Source organism: Ictalurus furcatus, chromosome 29 (assembly GCF_023375685.1).
Source record: "Ictalurus furcatus strain D&B chromosome 29, Billie_1.0, whole genome shotgun sequence".
Lineage (NCBI taxonomy): Eukaryota > Metazoa > Chordata > Actinopteri > Siluriformes > Ictaluridae > Ictalurus > Ictalurus furcatus.
The window spans coordinates 672,655-692,312 of NC_071283.1; the positions used below are offsets into that span (position 1 = coordinate 672,655).

The 19,658-nt window shown below is 43.2% G+C and overlaps 2 protein-coding genes across 3 annotated transcripts; both read right to left on the bottom strand.

The window, feature by feature from the left end:
• Positions 1 to 5,565: 5,565 nt before the first annotated feature.
• On the bottom strand, positions 5,566 to 14,616 carry clta (clathrin, light chain A). 2 transcript variants are annotated; one of them, XM_053619165.1, is made up of 6 exons: positions 14,315 to 14,616; positions 12,121 to 12,149; positions 11,825 to 11,939; positions 11,456 to 11,567; positions 10,053 to 10,106; positions 6,828 to 8,340 (listed from the first exon to the last, which is right to left on the bottom strand). In XM_053619165.1, exons 1-6 carry the CDS (start codon positions 14,499 to 14,501, stop codon positions 8,247 to 8,249), a joined length of 591 nt encoding a protein of 196 aa, XP_053475140.1. In that variant the 5' UTR covers positions 14,502 to 14,616; the 3' UTR covers positions 6,828 to 8,246. The 2 variants fall into 2 exon arrangements, with proteins under 2 accessions (XP_053475139.1, XP_053475140.1); XM_053619164.1 differs by lacking the exons at positions 6,828 to 8,340; positions 10,053 to 10,106 and adding an exon at positions 5,566 to 6,404 and having other exon boundaries at positions 14,315 to 14,609.
• A 1,172-nt stretch (positions 14,617 to 15,788) lies between these two features.
• Positions 15,789 to 19,009, bottom strand: nansa (N-acetylneuraminic acid synthase a). The gene is made up of 6 exons (XM_053619163.1): positions 18,732 to 19,009; positions 17,823 to 18,038; positions 17,132 to 17,231; positions 16,717 to 16,871; positions 16,308 to 16,574; positions 15,789 to 16,133 (listed from the first exon to the last, which is right to left on the bottom strand). Exons 1-6 carry the CDS (start codon positions 18,861 to 18,863, stop codon positions 15,924 to 15,926), a joined length of 1,080 nt encoding a protein of 359 aa, XP_053475138.1. The 5' UTR covers positions 18,864 to 19,009; the 3' UTR covers positions 15,789 to 15,923.
• Positions 19,010 to 19,658: the final 649 nt, after the last annotated feature.

Genomic DNA, 19,658 nt, shown 5'->3' on the forward strand with positions numbered 1-19,658 from the left:
GGATCGGGTTCTATGGGCAGATGAAACCAGAATAGAGCTTTTTTTCTCTAGGGTTCTATGTAAAGTGTGTTAGAACACAGGGGAGGACGTTCCACTGTTCTCCTCTCTGACAGTTTAAACATTCGTTTATTCCCTCGTTCTCTCAGAGTCTCGGCAGAGGAAGACAGCTGGGGAAGGGTAATTATCTCTTTATAGAGTGAGAACATGATGCTAACCTGTGTGTGTGTGTGTGTGTGTGTGTGTGTGTGTGTGTTGTGATTATATTTAATGCACAAAAATGAAACTCAGAAACACACATCTCCATATCTTTAACATTATTGAAAGCCCAGGATCTATGAATATGCAAAGATGTATGCAAATATGGACACGCCCCCATTTCCAACCAAACCATCACTATCTAACAGTAGCTCACATCCGTCAGCGGGATTTCTCACTTCCTCACGCTACTCAACAGAATAGAAATTCACGTAACCATGACAACCAGCACAACTACAAAATGAATAAACATTAGCTAGTTTAGCTAGGCTAGGTTGTGTGGCTAGTAGTTTTACAGTGTCCTTCTGTAATAATTAGCATATCAGACCATGATAGGTTCGAGAGGTGGAGTTTATTTTGTGACATCAGAAACTGAGGTCATATGTAGCTCCGCCCCTGAATCAGGTTTATACAGAAGTGTCTTTCTGTCTGTCTCTCTGTTCTGTCTGTGTGTGTGTGTGTGTGTGTGTGTGTGTGTGTGTACTGAGAAATGTTTATTTTAAATGGAGAAAAGTAAATTTAGTAAAAATGACTAAAATCCTAAAGAGATTAAAGTAAAGTTCACTGAAATCTCTCGCTGGTGAATAAACTGATCTGCTTGTAGTTTTTTTGTTGTGTGTTTACGACTGAAGCGTGACTCAGACCTCTGCGCTAATCTTAAACATTTCTATAATATTCTGACACACATGAAATTTCTCTCTCTCTCACACACACACCCACACACACACACACACACACACACACACACACACACACACAGGCTGTACGACCCCTTTAATTGAAGCTAATGATGTTAACGATACGTGATGTCACTGGGGTTTCATTTTTATGCTCGTTAAAATAATTAGACGAGTTCTGGTTAGCAGATGTGCAGGTCGAGTGTGTGGGAGGAACAAGCTGAGAAGTGTGTGTGTGAGTGCGAGTGTGTGTGAGTGCGTGTGTGTGTGAGTGCGTGTGTGTGTGAGTGCGAGTGTGTGTGAGTGCGTGTGTGTGTGAGTGCATGCGCATGCTTTCATTTTAATCTCAATAATAAAACACAGCACATGACACCAGGACTCCAATCTCTCCATTCGTCCGTCTATTTCTTTCTCCAGCTCTCTCTCTGTCTGTCTGTCTCTCTGTGTGTGTGTCTGTCTCTCTCTCTCGCTCTCACTCTCCCCCTCTCTGTCTGTCTCTCTCTGTGTGTCTATCTCTCTCCCCGTCTCTCTCTCTCTCTGACTCCATCTGTCCGTCTGTCTCTCCCCATCTCTCTCTCCCCCCCATCTCTGTCTCACTCCATCTGTCTTTCTGTCTCTCTCTGTGTCTCTCTCACAGTCTGTCTGTCTGTCTCTCTCTCTCCCCCTCTCCCTCCCCCCAGCTCTCACTGTGTCTCTCTCCCTGTGTTCTGTCTGTCTCGCTGTGTGATTGTCAGTTGTGAACGACACACTTGAGCAATTGACCTTGCAAGACACAAAACACAAAATAGCCACACACACACACACACACACACTCACTCACACACTCACACACACTTATGCATGGAGGAGGTGAAAGTCCAGTTTAGCCAAACACACACTGTTCCAGCTCAGACAGCGTGAAAACATCTGCTCACAAACCTGACCGCTCATTAGCATATGCAAATCATAAGCATCAAATAAGCATCAACACAAACACACAACATAACCGCACACACACACACACACACAATCATGCAAACACTGTATTACCACAACATAAATATTTTGTCTGTGACAGAGTGAGAGAGAGACAGATAGAGTGAGAGAGAGACAGACAGAGTGAGAGAGAGACAGACAGAGTGAGAGAGAGACAGACAGACAGAAGAGAAGAGAGAGAAAGACATAATGCATTCATCACTTAAAAGGTCAAAGAGGGCCCTAACACACACACACACACACACACACACACACACACACACACACACAGAGTGCCAGACGTTATGATCTTCAGGAGTGTTTTGGAGCTGATATAATCAGCTTTGTGTGTGTGTGTGTGTGTACAGTGAGGTCACACACTAACCAATTTAGAAAATGAAAACAGACTCTCTCTCTCTCTCTCTCTCTCTCTCTCATTAACCCCCATCAGTTTTTTTCTTACCAAGCTAAAACTGGAAAGTGCTGTATGAAGCAGAAACACACACACACACACACACACACACACACACACACACACACACACACTAAGACATGATGTGAGGTGGCTCTGTGTAATTAAATGATCAGTATGCAGAAATACACATCCGAGAGGATTCACGTCTAACATTGCCAAAAGCGCGCACACACACACACACACACACACACTTTGTGCCATCTTAGTTCATTAGAAACATCCTGACATCTTTTAAAATGCCAAGTTATAGTGGTTGTTTAATGTGCCGTGAGTGCGTGAGTGCGTGAGTGCGCGTGTGCACGTTACCCACAATGCACCAGGACCAGTGCTCATATGGAGGTTACTGTCACACACTGAAGTTAGTTACTGAAGTTCTAACAGCAGGGTTTTATTCCTGGTCAGTGACAGACTTCTGACACTTTGTGTTTCTGCTTTTTATGGTAAATTGAGTCTTCAGGGCTCCAGACCGGTTTTAGGTTCTCGTGTTGGGGCGCTGCTGCCCCCTGGTGGCCGGAGAAGACCACAACACTACATGCTTTATTACTCAGCACTCAGTCCTCATACCTACACTCATATAGTGTCATGATTTAATAATATAATAAGTCGATAACAGCGTGCTGTTATAGGAGAATAATCAACACCTGACTAATCCAAATCATACCGCATGCGATTACAGTAATATAACCGTGAGGTGGAATTAACCTCCGGGAAACTGAGGTTCAGTGGAGTGTGTGATGGTGAAACTTTGACCTCCTGATGACCTTTGACCCCTGGAGGTCATTGTACACTTGTATGGGCGTGGAGAAAGAGATGGTGGGCGTCACCAGCAGCACACTCACCTTTTTTGTGGTGAGAACAATCTTGAACAGACAATGTGAGAGAGAACTTTAGATGCTCAGAAGTTCCCCTGGGTTCCTCTGAGACCTCGTGGACTATTACACATCTTGTTCTTGGAGTGATCTTTGTTGGTCTCCACTCCTGGGGAGGGGAACCATGGTGTTGAATTTCCTCCATTTGTACACAAAGTGGAGTCTAAACTCTTTAGAGATGGTTTTGTGAGCTTTTCCATCCTGATGAGCTTCTCTGGAACAGCTCTTTATCGGACATCATCAGAAATCTCCTTTCTGTCATGATACACTTCCACAAACACGTGTAGTGACGATCAGACTCTGATAGATCCCTGTTCTTTAAATAAAACAGGACGCTCACTCACTCACACCTGATCATCATCATCCCACTGACTGAAGACACCTGACTCTGATCTCACCTTCACATTAACTGCTAATCCTAGAGGTGCACATACTTTCCCCGCTCACAGATATGTAATACCGGATCATATTTTTGTCTCATCTGTTTAATTGGGGTCTCTTTATCTACTTTTAGGAAAATCTGATGTTTCATCTGATAAACATGTGTGTGTGTGTGTGTGTTCTGCATTAATGTGCTGATTTAAATGTTACAGACTTTTTATTACTTTTCCATTATAAGTGTATTGGATGACGGCACGTGTGTGAAAGCTGTGCATATGAACACTGTATGAAAATAGTGCACTGATAGGAAAAAAACATCAAAAACACTGATATTGAAGTGTGTGAAGTGTTTAGTGAGTGTTTAGTGAATGAAGTGTGTGTGAAGTGTTTAGTGAGTGGTGAAGTGTGTGTGAAGTGTTTAGTGAGTGGTGAAGTGTGTGTGAAGTGTTTAGTGAGTGGTGAAGTGTGTGTGAAGTGTTTAGTGAGTGGTGAAGTGTGTGTGAAGTGTTTAGTGAGTGGTGAAGTGTGTGTGAAGTGTTTAGTGAGTGATGAAGTGTGTGTGAAGTGTTTAGTGAGTGGTGAAGTGTGTGTGAAGTGTTTAGTGAGTGATGAAGTGTGTGTGAAGTGTTTAGTGAGTGATGAAGTGTGTGTGAAGTGTTTAGTGAGTGGTGAAGTGTGTGTGAAGTGTTTAGTGAGTGATGAAGTGTGTGTGAAGTGTTTAGTGAGTGGTGAAGTGTGTGTGAAGTGTTTAGTGAGTGATGAAGTGTGTGTGAAGTGTTTAGTGAGTGATGAAGTGTGTGTGAAGTGTTTAGTGAGTGATGAAGTGTGTGTGAAGTGTTTAGTGAGTGATGAAGTGTGTGTGAAGTGTTTAGTGAGTGATGAAGTGTGTGTGAAGTGTTTAGTGAGTGGTGAAGTGTGTGTGAAGTGTTTAGTGAGTGGTGAAGTGTGTGTGAAGTGTTTAGTGAGTGGTGAAGTGTGTGTGAAGTGTTTAGTGAGTGGTGAAGTGTGTGTGAAGTGTTTAGTGAGTGGTGAAGTGTGTGTGAAGTGTTTAGTGAGTGGTGAAGTGTGTGTGAAGTGTTTAGTGAGTGATGAAGTGTGTGTGAAGTGTTTAGTGAGTGATGAAGTGTGTGTGAAGTGTTTAGTGAGTGATGAAGTGTGTGTGAAGTGTTTAGTGAGTGGTGAAGTGTGTGTGAAGTGTTTAGTGAGTGGTGAAGTGTGTGTGAAGTGTTTAGTGAGTGATGAAGTGTGTGTGAAGTGTTTAGTGAGTGGTGAAGTGTGTGTGAAGTGTTTAGTGAGTGATGAAGTGTGTGTGAAGTGTTTAGTGAGTGGTGAAGTGTGTGTGAAGTGTTTAGTGAATGGTGAAGTGTGTGTGAAGTGTTTAGTGAGTGATGAAGTGTGTGTGAAGTGTTTAGTGAGTGGTGAAGTGTGTGTGAAGTGTTTAGTGAGTGGTGAAGTGTGTGTGAAGTGTTTAGTGAGTGGTGAAGTGTGTGTGAAGTGTTTAGTGAGTGGTGAAGTGTGTGTGAAGTGTTTAGTGAGTGGTGAAGTGTGTGTGAAGTGTTTAGTGAGTGGTGAAGTGTGTGTGAAGTGTTTAGTGGTGTGTGTGTGTGTGTGTGAAGTGTGTGTGAAGTGTGTGTGAAGTGTGTGTGAAGTGTTTAGTGAGTGGTGAAGTGTGTGTGAAGTGTTTAGTGAGTGTTTAGTGAATGGTGAAGTGTGTGTGAAGTGTTTAGTGAGTGGTGAAGTGTGTGTGAAGTGTTTAGTGAGTGATGAAGTGTGTGTGAAGTGTTTAGTGAGTGATGAAGTGTGTGTGAAGTGTTTAGTGAGTGGTGAAGTGTGTGTGAAGTGTTTAGTGAGTGGTGAAGTGTGAGTGAAGTGTGTGTGAAGTGTTTAGTGGTGTGTGTGTGTGTGTGAAGTGTGTGTGAGCTGCGGATGGAGAAGACAGGAGGAGAATAAGGTGTCCAGGTTCGTCAGGTTTAATCACAATCAGCAACGAGGAGGAGGAGAAGCACCGAGGTGCAGCTCTGAACAACTACCTGTGAAGTGTACACTGCTCCGGTCTTTATAACACACACACGTATGCACACGTATCCACACAATCTCTCTCTCTCTCACTCACTCACACAAACACACACAAAACACCAACACCCCCCCCCCCCCCCACACACACACACACACACACACAGTGTTTATACTTCATTCCTGCATAGATTGGATAATACATACACACACAGGGCTGTAAAACAAACAATAACATGAAGATCATCATTATAGGTGGAATGTGTGTGTGTGTGTGTGTGTGTGTGTGTGTGTGTGTGTGTGTGTATATATATACACACAGATATATATATATATAGATAAAGACAGATAAATGCATTTCTCATTACTGGGGGAAAGGAAGAGATCTGCCCCAGGGGCTGCTGGGACACATGTTAATATTTTATATTCATATATATTTGATCATGATGGTGTATATATTTAACACGTATAAGAGTTTCGTGGAGTGCAGACAGGAAGTGATGTGGCCCACAGGGACGCCGGGAGCCGTAGTGTTTCCGGCTTGTTTGTGTACTAGACGTGTGTGTGTGTGTGTGTGTGTGTGTGTGTGTGTGTGTGTGTGTGTGTGTTTAGCGGACGAGCGGGGTCTGTTTGAGCGAGATGAGGACCGAGCGCATGCGGGACACGTCTTTGGCCTGTTTGCTGGTTTTGGGGTTGAAGTCGCAGAGTCGCGCCACGCGCTCCCACTCCGTCCCGGGACTGCCGTCATCCGCATCTGACAGGATCGCCTCCTCCGCTGCCCTGCGTGCCACACACACACACACACACACACACACACACACACACACACACACACACACACACACACACACAATTATAGACACCTGCACACACTACAGAGACACACACACACACACACACACACACACACACACACACCAACCTCATACCCTCCCCAAAGACGCGCGCGCGTGCGCACACACGCACACACACACACGCACACACACACACGCACACACACACACGCACACACACACACGCACACACACACACGCACACACACGCACACACACACACACACACACACACACGCACACACACACGCACACACACACACGCACACGCAGGATTAAGAATCTTTACATGAATTCCTACACAAATCTTCAGAGATGTTTAAAAATAAAGAAAGTTTCTGTAAATACGACGGAACTTCTCAGTTAAACCGTTCTACATGTGTTGAGTTGCATTATTGTAATTAAATGTAAATATCTTTTTTCCCCCAAACCATTTTTTCCCCTGAAATTGTCGGCCAGGTGTACGGACGTTTCCGAAACGCTGGTTTTCTTTGTACTCGGGTGTGTATGTTGATCCTGACACGGCTCATTTGCATTTAGTGACGCCCACAAAACTCCATAAAAGGTAACGTGCTCAGAGAGGGTAACGACTGAAAAGTTTTAATCGGCGCTCTTTAATCACTTTTCTCACAGAACAACCTCCTGGACACCAAGCAGTCCGGCTCCAAGAGCAGACACTCCAGACAGACCGCTCTGTCCCTGAAGCCTTACGTCTAGACAAGATCAACCTGGAGATCCTCCGTCCTCGTCCGACTCCACCTCTCTGCTGCCTTTAACACTGAACCGTCAGATCCTCCTGTCGGCTCTCTCCGGTCTCGACATCACCGGAACGCCTCTGCGCTGGGTGGAGTCATATCTCTCAGGCAGAAGGTATTGTGGAGGGGCGGGGCTTCTGAATCTCAGCAACCCACAACTGGGATTCCCCAGGGCTCGGTTCTGGGTCCACTGCTCTTTTCTAGTTACACTACATCTCTGGGGCCTGTGATTGAGTCTCATGGCTTCTCACATCACTGCTATACTGATGACATCCAGCTCCATCTGTCCTTCCATTTGTCCAGTTTTTATATAAACATTTGTTGAAATTTAGAAGGAACACCGAGTCGAGTCGAGCGTCTGAGGCGGCCTTGCTGTATAAAGTCTGCGAACGTCTCGTGGATGTATTACTGTTTGAAGCTACTTGAGGGTCTGACCTTACTTCCATATCAGCCAATAGGATTTAGAACATGCCCGCCTGACCTCGCCCTCACTGTCCAATCCGATCACAGCAGGACAGGAGGCCGTGATGACGGTGTGTGTTTCGGTGGAGTTCGGACTACAGCGGTGTAAAGACTGGCGGAAGTGCTACGCAGCGTTTCGTTGGACGATCAGTTAGGACACGCCCCCAAGCACAAACTGACTTAATGGGGATGCAGAGTGTCTGTAAGATGAAGATTTGAATGGTTGCTTAGATACGGGCTGTGTTTGACTAAAATTAGGATTTATTATGGTTTATTACAAGTCATGGCAAGCTAAGTGTCTAATAATAATAATAATAATAATAATAATAATAATAAACAACAACCACAATAACAAATAACACCACCACACACACACACACACACGCGCAGAGCAAAATGAGGATGAGAGCCAGTATGTTTCATGTTCGCAAGCCCAATCACGCACACACACACGCTACCAAAACCACCAGCACATCACCATGACAACAACAATATCCAGAACCTTAGCATTGATAGAAAATTAGCCATTAGCAATTTCTTCAGTACTCATTCACTCCCCCTTTAATCATCTCCTACTTTTTTAAATAATTATCATCATCATCATGATTCTGTTCTGTTTTTTTACTTAACTGGTCTAGGCGGTAGCAAGGATGGTTAATATGAGTGCTTAAAAGGTGCATAGAGAAAAGAAACACAAGGAAGAAACAGAGCACAAGTCAGATATAAATATAGGAAATGAAAAGAAAAGGAGATGCAAGGAGGGACGAGGGGAAAGCGTGCATGAGGAGGAGGAACATAAAAATAAATAAGGAAGAAACGAAGAGGTAAGACACAGTCTGTCACCATCACCTCCCAGTGCACTTAGCCTGCAGCCTTCATCATCATCATCATCATCATCATCAGGGTTAGCCAACGAGGCTAACGTAGCCAACCGTAAACCTGCCTTCCTGCAAGACCACGCCCACTTCCTTTAAACCACACTGTTCGAGTCATCGTTTCTAAAGGCAGCTTTCTGCTACAGTTCTATCTCCTCAAAAACAAGAATTACGGAGGGGTGGCCTAATAAAGGTTGTGGCCCAAAAGGGGGCGGAGCAACCCAGCTTTTAAAAAAATTGTTACACAAACGCATACTAAAGAAGAAAAACGTGCTGTGTTGTCATTTTCTCAGCCGTTTCACAAGCAAGTCCCGCCCCTGGACTCTGATTGGACGGGAGAGTTTCCTCATGCACCGAACAAATTAATCACGCGGGTTATTTAATCGTTTACGCTGCAACATTATTCTGAACGCTGATAATTAGCAACGCCTTACTTTTTAGCTGATGATCCTGCTTGGGGGGGCGGGGTGCCGTTAGTTGCCATGGTAGCCAGTAAAACGTCGGTGCTTGCTATGTGGTACGTTCTCTAAACGTTCTTTAGAATAATATTGTGCTTTTTTCTCCCCACTCAGAGGACAATTAAGCGTCGGACGTGTGGACGAACATGAGGGCTGCAGGGCTAAGGCTAACGCTAAGGCTAATGCTAAAAGCCTGCGAAACAATGACCCTGTAAGCCACACACAAACACGACTAGCTACGCTAAAGCTACAGCGACACTAACCGTCCGCCTGCATTTACAGCACCAACGTGTCCGGCAAACTCAAATCTCACAAGAACATGTAAAAATGAATTTCAATTATTTTAACCAAAATATATAACAATGAAAAGCATGATCTAAATCTACAGGGATATGCTAACACCACAGCTATAAGCTAGCATTAACATTAAAGCCAGAGACGCTGGCTAATCCTAGGCTAACGCTACAGGTCCAAGCTTATGATGAACATTACAGGAGGAAGATAATGCTAACGCTCCAGGGCTAAGCTAATGCTAGATGAATAGAGGAAAAATTTTTTTTTTTTTTAAATTGCGCAGGATTGCCGGACACACGGACGCTGAAAACAAGCCTGAGCTAACGCTAATTCTACGCTAATGCTAATCTTCTAACAAATTATTGCATCACAACTTCTCCTGTAACAGAGATATTACAGAATATTTATTTCAAATCCATTCAAGAAAAGAAAAATATTTGATGGAAAAATGATAAAAGCACATGACAAAAACGTAATAAACGCACGGATGACATAAACGACACACGACACAACACCGAGTCCTCACACACGTTTACCACGGAGGAGAAAACCAAACAGAAAACAAGTGAAAGTCATGCGTCAATGTGCGTGAGTGAAACACAAATGGACCTGAACTGAGAGTGAAGCCGGTGCGTGTGTGTCTGTGTGTGTGTGTTGGGATGACGGAAAAGCCGAGATGGACGAGTGTTAAAGGAGATGGACGAGTGTGAGGAAGAAAAGAAAAGAAAGGATGTTAGTTGAGCAAACATACACATAACCAATCAGGTGAGCGAAGGGCTGTTTGTAGAAATCCTCGTCCAAAACCCTGGAAAAATCCGCCAAAAGGAGAGGCAGCCAATCAGGAGAGAGCACACAGAGAGAGAGAGAGAGAGCAGTGAAAGGAGAACGAACACACACACACACACACACACACACACTCTCTCAACATTACAATCAGATATTTGATATAAATATAAAAAGGCATGTGCCAACCACACTTAAGAGCTGGAGTCATTTCTGTTAAATGATTCGTTCACGGATTCGTCTGATGACTTTGAATGGGACTCATTAAATTCCCCGAATCATCCGATTCACTGAACACCACAACGGTGATCGGGATCCTGACTGAAAGATTCACTGAATCAAACACGACTCACTGAACGAGAGAGGAGCAAATCACTGACCTAACTAAATGATTTGCTGATTCAAACACTGTCCCACTGAACAAGACTAAAGTGAGTCACTGTTGTGACTCAAAGATTCGCTGATTCAAACACTGACTTGCTGAATGAGATAGGAGAAAATCTCAGTCATGAACGAATCATTCAAACACTGACTCGTTGATCATGAGTGAAAGATTCACTGAATCAAACAGAGCAGCTGAACATGCTGAGTGAATCTCGGACATAACCAAATGATTCAGTGATTCAAACAATGTCCCACTGAACAAGAGAGGCGTGAATCACGTTTTGACTCAATGATTCGCTGACTCAAACTGACCTGCTAAACGAGAGAGCAGTGAATCACGGCCATCCCGAAAGACTCACTGATTCCAACACAGACGTAATAATCATGAGAGGAGCGAATCTCCTCGTGAGTGAAAGATTCACTGAATCAAACAGTGACTCTCTGAAATAACCAAATGATTCACTGAGTCAAACTCTGACCTGCTGACTGAGAGAGAGAACTGAATCGTGGTCATGACCGAAATAAACAATCAAGGATCAGATATATCCTATAACTGATTATCAGCACATGCCTTTCACACACACACACACACACACACACACACACACACACACACACACACAGAGTAATCAAAGAGAAGTCAGACATATTACATCACTTTATTAGTGAATGAGCCAATCAGAACACAGTGTGAGTGTGTTATAGAAATAGAACGGATTAGATAGAAGATAAAGCGCTAGGTGTTAGCGAGTATAGGTTAGCTCTGAGATAAGCTAATGCTACAGTTAGTGGTGTGAAGGTGTAGGTGTGAGTTAGGCTAATGCTAAAGGCTGTGGAAGCTAATGCTAATTATAATAATAGACAGCTGTGTGACTGAAACTATTACTGCCGCTGTTATCCTGCAGGGTGTGTACCCATCAGTGTGTGTTACATCTGCCACCTACTGGCTCTCTATTAGTGTCCATCAGTGAGTGTGTGAGTGTGTACCTGTTGTTGATTTTAGTCTTAGCGAGCTGTTCGTCTTGTCGAGCGTGCCACTCTTCCAACTCCTCCTTCGCTTTCTCCTTCCACTCCGCTTCCTGTTTACGAGAGTTCGCATCTGAACACACACACACACACACACACACACACACACACACACACATTAGATGATTCTCACCTGAATTTTTCTTCTCTTCCTTCCTGCTTTCTTTTTATTTTATACTCCCTTCAGCAGAGGAAGTGCACTTGTGAGAAGTGGTTCGGGACACAGCCCGTGATAATGTTACTGAAGTTAATTGGCATGACTTTAAACCACTGCCTCTTAACGAAATATAGGCAGGCTGTGAAGCCCCACCTCACTCCACCCCCACTTACCCAGAACCTCCAGTCTTTCAAGTTGCTCCTCCCTCCACTTGCGCAGACTTTCGGGCTCCGCCTGCATGCGGTCAGCACTGGAGATGGCAGCGTAAAAGTCAGAGGGGCCGTTAGTCTGCGGAGGAAACACACACACACACACTCGCCGTCTCAAGATCGTGCTGTGTGGGCGTTTTTAATTGCTGTTTCAGATGAATTCTGATACATTGTGTGTGTGTGTGTGTAATTATTCCTTATTAAATATGTTTTAAAAAAAAAAAAAAAAAAAAAAAAAAAAAAAAAAAAAAAGTGTGTACCTCGTGCATATCTCCATTCAGTGCTCCACCTGAGAACACACAGAAAGGTAACAGGTCAAAGGTCACAGTTTAATCCATTAAACTCTGAGTACAGTTTGTTCTGATTGGCTGAGTGTTCATTTCACAGAACCACAGCTCGGGAGTTGAATCACTGACTCCACAGGAAACGCTCATTTACCACTCTGTTTTTATCTCCACTCCTCCATCCCTCCTTCTCTTTCAGCAGGAAATGTTACACAACACACACACACACACATACTCACGCCTTCATCACATGATAAGTGTGTCAATAATCAAAAGAGGAAAATTCACTAAATTATATGGCTAACACTCAAAGGGCTACCCTAATGGGCCTAATGGGTGTGGATATTCTAACAAGTATGCATGATTGACAGCCTTCTGTGTGAGACTCCGCCCAAGCAACTAACTCAGGATCCATGTAAGAGCACGCAATTACACAAAGTTTAGTTCTTTAGGCCTCCTTTCGCGCACCAGGCCTCCTTTCAACTTTAAGTCTCCTCTTCTTTAAGTCAGCTTTCACTCACTTGATCTCACTTCGCTCATTAGTTCTCCTCTCTTTCACTAGGTCTTCTTCTGCTCGGCAGTTCTGCCTTCGTCCACAAGATCTCCGTTCTCGCGCTGCTACAGCTTTCACACGCTAGGACTGCTTTAGTTCTTTAAGTCACCGGAAGAGACAGGTAAAGCGTGATTGCATTTTTTTTTGCTAAAAGATGTGTGGAAGAGACAGGTGACCTGGGCCTTGTGATTGTGAGGGCGGAGCTTCGAGCCTTTCAATTAGCCCCGCCCACTTTCTATGTAAAGAGAAATTGTACAGAAAGTCATGTGGACACTGAAATTCAGACTTTATTTATTAACAACGACGACAACAACAACAACAACAACAACAACAACAATAATAATAATAAATGATGAGGTCTAGTAGAGGTGTGTGAGTTTCCACTGGCTTTAATGAGGCTGCTGGCTTCAGTGTGTGTAATGAAATAACATCCTTCATCATTATTTATTTAAGCCTGAATCGAGTCTGAGCCTCGAGACACGCCAGACTGCACAGGTACACACCTCATCTCACCTGCACTCCTGTAATGACTTATAATGTATATAATATAAAAATATGTACAGTTTAGCGTCATAAACAGGTGTCAAAGCTCAACAACCCTACCACGCCTGGTTAATCACCGTCACACTCTCTCACACACACACACACACACACACACACACAAACGCTGCCTCGGGTCCAAAGGTTCTCCTCTAATCTCACACACACACACACACACACACACACACACACACACACACACACACACACACACTGAGCCTCTCCTCACACACTCAGTTCATTCACATCATCACACGGCATTTCTGCTCGCTTCGGCACTTTCAGGCAGAGCAGGAAATCCTGTAACTCAGCCATTTATACACCGAGAACATCCTCCATTTCCTGCAGCAATACAAAGCGAGAGGATCTGGACAAGGAATTGAAAAAAAACTGCTCAAGTGTCATATCTGTATATCCAGCAGCTTATTCACTATATTTAAGGGTTTTTTTTTTTTTTTTAAATTTAGTACACAAGCCAAAAAACATGGACAATACCCACAATGCACCGCGATAAGCAAGTGTCCAAATGATGCAGTAGGAGGGAACAGGGACAGAGAACACGGCACCATTTCGGACACGGAGCGTTTGTTAGCGTTTCTGCGCATGCGCCAAAAATCCATCAGCGACATCAAGTAACCGATCAAGACTTCACTGTTACAGCGGTCCTGCGCATGCGCACACAACGGATTCGAGAGAAACAAATCCGAACAGTTTTGTTGATATCGGTTATAAAATATAAAATTAGCAGATTAATAGTCAGGGCAAGATCATAATCTCGTGATCATTAAAAGGAAAATGTTACTGGGGGAGAAGCCGTTTTAATGTCATGATCGAGTACCAATCGGCTTGTCAACCCCTACACAGGTGCATTTCATAGGGAAGGAATTAATACTAATCTGCACCCTACTTAGTTTCCTAGGTAGTCATTTGAGATTCAACCCATACCGAGAAAAGCTGAGGGAACTCGATTTTCCCCGTTTTTGTAATATTTTTTTTTCAGTAAAACCGCTTACTGTAGAGTTTAATCTAACGCATTAAACGGTGTTAATTAATTTGAAATAATAATAATACTCTAACCGTTGTTGTCAGTGAGGCTTTGTGGAATCTCTCCGCCGTCCAGGATGCTGAAGCCTTCATCATTCTCTATGCCCGCGATCTCACTCTCCTGCTGCGCGAGGAAAGCCGCGGCGGGATCATCATCTTCACCACCGACGCCATTTCCCGCGTTGTTCTGAGGCGCGCCGAGCATATCAAAATCATCCATGTCGGCCTACAGAGCGTTAATAAACCTGCCTAAACAGCCGAAACGTCCACTTAACCCCTACAGCTTTAGCCTTCGTCGACGGTCGGTGGTGTCAGTGAGGGAGGGTCGGATGACGACAGTCCTAACGGAAACGTCCGCGCTAGCCAATCAGCGCTTGGCTACCCTGATTGACATTTCTAATAGCCAATGGTTACAGTAATACAACGGCGCTCGACCAATGAAATGACTAAACCGTGTCCCGTTTAATGTCCCGTGATCTGACGCATGCGCAGTAGGAAACGGTTACCTCAACGTAAAAAATGCTAATGCTAATAATACAGTTTTGTGTGTGTGTATAAAACAAATCCCACGATTATTATTTAACTAATACTACGTTAACTTAAAAAATGTGCTGTGGAAACGTGATTTAATACACTTTTTTATTGCACTTTAAAGGAATAACCGGCTTTTTCTGAAGAAATGTAGTGGTTATGAGAGAGAGAGAGAGAGAGAGAGAGAAATTAAATTGAATTGAATTTCCTTCAATTAAAAAAGAAGGAAACAGGGAAGGGAAGAACATTTTAAATGAAGAAAGAAGAGATGGAGAAATGGAACAGAGCATGTGGGACAGACAAAAGAAAGAAATTAGGGAAATAAAAAAGGAAAAATTGGGGAGAAGAGAAAGAAAATGCTATTTTAAAAAAAGGGAGGGTGGAAGAAAGACAGAAAAGAATAAAAGAAAGAGAAATGAAGCAGAGAAGGAAAGAAAAGATGTGTGAGAACATGGGTACAAAAAGAAAAAGTGTGTGACAAGGACAAAAAAGAAAGAAAATTCATTCCTTCATAACAGAGAGGGAAGAAATATGAAAATGAAGAAATAAGAAAGCATGGGGCAGATATAGAGGAAGAAATGGTGAGAGAAGAGAAAGAAAAGGCAATATTTATTTTAAAAAGGAGGGCAAAAGAAAGACTGAGGAGATAAAGACAGGAGAGAAATAATAATAAAAGATAAGACAACTTACAATAAATGAAGTATTGGCAAAAATATAAACTTTTAATGTGAATATCTTTAATTTAAAATGTATACTTTTGTTTTCAAAATCAGAAAAATCACTTACTTCATTTTCACTAAAAAGCTATGAAACTGAATAGAATATAATTCTAAAAACATTAAATAGGCCACAGCCACAAACTACAAGCAACAAGCCTCAGCAGGTTGTTAGAGTGTTTCCGTAACGCTGTTCCTCAGTAGGGGGGGTGGGCGGGGGGGTGGGCTGAGGGGCTGGCTGAGGAAAGACAGGACACCAGTTTGCTTTGGGTTTTATTCTTTATTTGGTGATGAAAGTTTTGAAGAATGCTCTTCTCTATCTCACACTGCTGATAGCACCATGACAATCCACGCACAGCTGAAGATCAGCGACACATACAACAGTTCCAGATTCTTCACACTTTGGTTCGTTTTCCGTAGTTCTCCACTGCGTTCTCGGTCACGCTCTCGTCCATCCCAATGTCCTTCATCGTTTTCTTCCCCAGCAGCTCGAAAATTTCCTCCGGTGCAATGCCCTTCGGCTCGGCCACCTTCACTGTCAGCATGTCGAGGGTTAACTCGGTTCCCTTAGGGATCACCGTCTTCGCCACTATAGACTTACCCAGCTACAGAGAGAGAGAGAGAGAGAGAGATGGTGATGCCAAATAGGAGAATTTAATTGTGCCTGCTAATCACTAAGCTAGCTAATCAGAATGTGCAATATTTAACATGGCATATAATTCACTACAGTAGTATGTGTGTGTGTGTGTGTGTGTGTGTGTGTGTGTGTGTATCCTCACCTTGTCGTGGCAGGGTTTCTCACAGGGCAGCATTTCTTTGATGCCGTTGCCTAGCGCCCGCTCCACGATTCGGATGGATCGTACCAACTCGGCGAGTTCAGAGGGGTCCAGGGAGGCGGAGTGGTCGCTGCCCTTCCAGCTCTTATCCAGAGTCACATGACGCTCCAACACTTTCGCACCCAGAGCCACGGCCGCCACCGACACACTGATGCCCGTCTCATGACCCGAGTAGCCAATCGGGATGTCCGGGAACTCCTTTTGGTATTCCTATTGGTCAGGGCAAAGAGATATTTTCATTCAGAATTAATTACTTAATTAAGCATAATTACAGCACGCTTATTCTTCATACGGACAAGGGGGGCGCTCTCACACACCCTCACACACACAAACAGACAGACAGTGAGGTTACCGTGATGACACGCAGGTTGACGTGCTCGGGTTCGAGAGGGTAGGCGCTGGTACACTGCAGGATGCAGAAATTCTCATTGTGTTTCTTCACTGTTTGATACACACGCCGCATCGTCTTCATACTCTGCATCCCGCTGGAGACCACCATCGGACGACCTGGGGGAAACACACACACACACACACACACACACACACACACATATATATATACCCAACATATCTGACACTGACTTTACATTTCCTTTATTTTCAGAGCCACACTGATGAAATCCAAATAATATTTGAAATTAAATAAAACAGTGGAATCGGATAAAATAGTGTTCTTCGTTTGAACCTTTAAAATTTTTTTAAACCTTTTTATTTTTTTAACATTTTAACCCATCATTTAAAATGCATGCGTAATAAAAGAGCCTCACCTTTCTGAGCCGTTGTCTCCAGGTACGGGAAGTTATTGGTGTCTCCGGAGCCGACTTTAAAGAAAGGCACGTTGAGTTCGTGAAGAAATTCCACAGCCATCTGTAATAAAATCAGATAAGTGGATACAGCAGGTATGTGAGCACCTGAGAGAGAGTCGATCTGTGGGCTGTGGAAAAGGTGCTCAGAACTCAGTAATGATGAAATCACAGTGTAGAACACCAGGGGGCGCTAATAGCTCAAACTCAAGACTGATCTTCATACAGAGTTCAGCACTGGGACAGATCAGACCACCCACTAAAATTCAGGTACGTCATTAATTACTGACTTGCTTTTTTCATTTAAACGTATTTTTCTGCTGTTTCTTTTAGTTCTAGAAACTGAAGGGCTGTTTAATTAAAACTACACGTATATCCAGTATATATAATATTTGGTAGTACTGAATAAGCCTTTTCGAATACCATCAAGGACAAATTACTGCAATTAAGCTGTGATTAAAATATACTGACATTATACCCTACATCACACAGGACTTTTTGTTTATCTATAGATTTAAGGATTATAGTTTAACACATCTATAAAAACACAACCCATCTAACCTACTTTCTATTTAATATCTAATTTATTGTGTGTGTGTGTGTGTGTGTGTGTGAGAGAGAGAGAGTGAGAGAGAGAGAGAGAGAGACACCTGACCTCGTCCATGCCCGAGGCGGTGAAGTAGATGCCAACGTCCTGAGCGTAACGCTGCAGCTCCCTGTACTGCTCGTGTGTGAACTCCAGGTGTCGCTTGTGTTCTCCGTACGTTTTCCCCCATGAGTGTTCGGAGGTGTAGGGTCTCTCCAGAGCACGCTTATTAAACTTATACTCCAGCTCACTCTTCTGGAACTTCGCACAGTCTGCACCACAATCCTGCACAACATTCACATGAGATTATTATAATACAGGAAACACATTCACACCATAACTACGCTACATCTACGCCTTATTTACACTGATTACAGGAGAATATAGCTTATGTAGTGCACTAAATGGACAGCAGGGAGCCTTGCAGATTTCAGATCCCTACACAAGTACACTAGAGAGTGTAGCTTCCACCGTGAGCCAATCAGGATTCAGGTCCATCTTCCCTCCACATGTACACTACCAAGGGGATGAAATGAGTACTCCACCCCGTGTAGTGCCCTAAGATTCAAGATATATTCCTATACTATAATAATACGTTTTCATGATATTATTATAATAAATAATGAATGTGTCGGTTCCAGGAGAGAGAGGGAAAAAAAACAAACCCTGAATGAATATGCTAATTAAGAACCCATCAGCCCCGCCCACTCCAGCTGATAAAAGCTGTGTGAAGGATTAACACTGATGTCTGATATTAGCATGGCCCTCTTTGCATATTGCATATCTGATTGGATATCTGATGGAGAAATAAAAACTTTAATGTCAAAATATTAACGCAGAGAAAATGGAAAAAAATAAAAACAATAAAACTAATGTGACCGAAAACACAGAGCTCCGACACGTCATTTACTGCAGTGCTGTAATATTTCTCTTCAGTCTGAGAATAAAAATAACCTGAGACATGACTGATGTACTTACTTTGGCCATTTGGATCATTTTCTTGGCGGTCTCAATGTCTCCCTGATGATTTTGTCCGATTTCCGCGATTATAAAACACGGGTGATTTCCTCCGATCATGCGGCCGGGACACAACTCAAACTGCAGAGGCATGTTCACTCCGGAGCGAAGAAACTAATCACACAGATGAAGATTCAACTGTAAAACAACTTCACAAACCCTGAACCCGGGACCGAGAGAGAGAGACACATACACACACACACTGTGACAGCGCCGGAACTTCCGGGTTTGCTCACGAAGCCACGCCCACCTTCTGTTTTCATATTTAGAGTCCCCGGTGTCTGCGTCACGCATTAAAGCCCAAGCTCTTACACTTAAACACGACGGTCCGAATGACGCAATACATGAGCTAATTTGCATTTTTTTTTTTTTGGTCTGGGTTCTTTTTGATTTTCTCTCAACAGGAACAGGAAGTTTTATCAGATGAAAGGTGATTTTAAGGAGAAAGAGTGTGAAATGGTGTGGATGAAACTTTCTGAGAAAAACGACTTTTCATTCTGAAAACTGTTCATTAAACTGTTCATTATTCATCATGAATCATTACAACATCTGGGCGAATGTAGACATGGATGTGGACATGGCGCTGATCCGATACGCAGCATCAGATTCAGAATCAGATTCAGTACTGGGCTGGTTCCAACAACTAAAACGTGGTGGATGTGATATCAGGCAAAAACACATCAGATATCAGACCCTGTAACAAATGGAAAAAGAATTTGTTTTTGGAACTGGGAATGTAGAACTTTATTATATTTATACTTTATTATATTTGTAATGTAAGAGATTGATGTGTGGAAGAGTTTGACTGTATAACTTTTAGTTTTTAAAGAAAGGTGAAATTGGCTGCACTTATCTGAGGAACACTGAACCATAATAAAGTGCTTTATT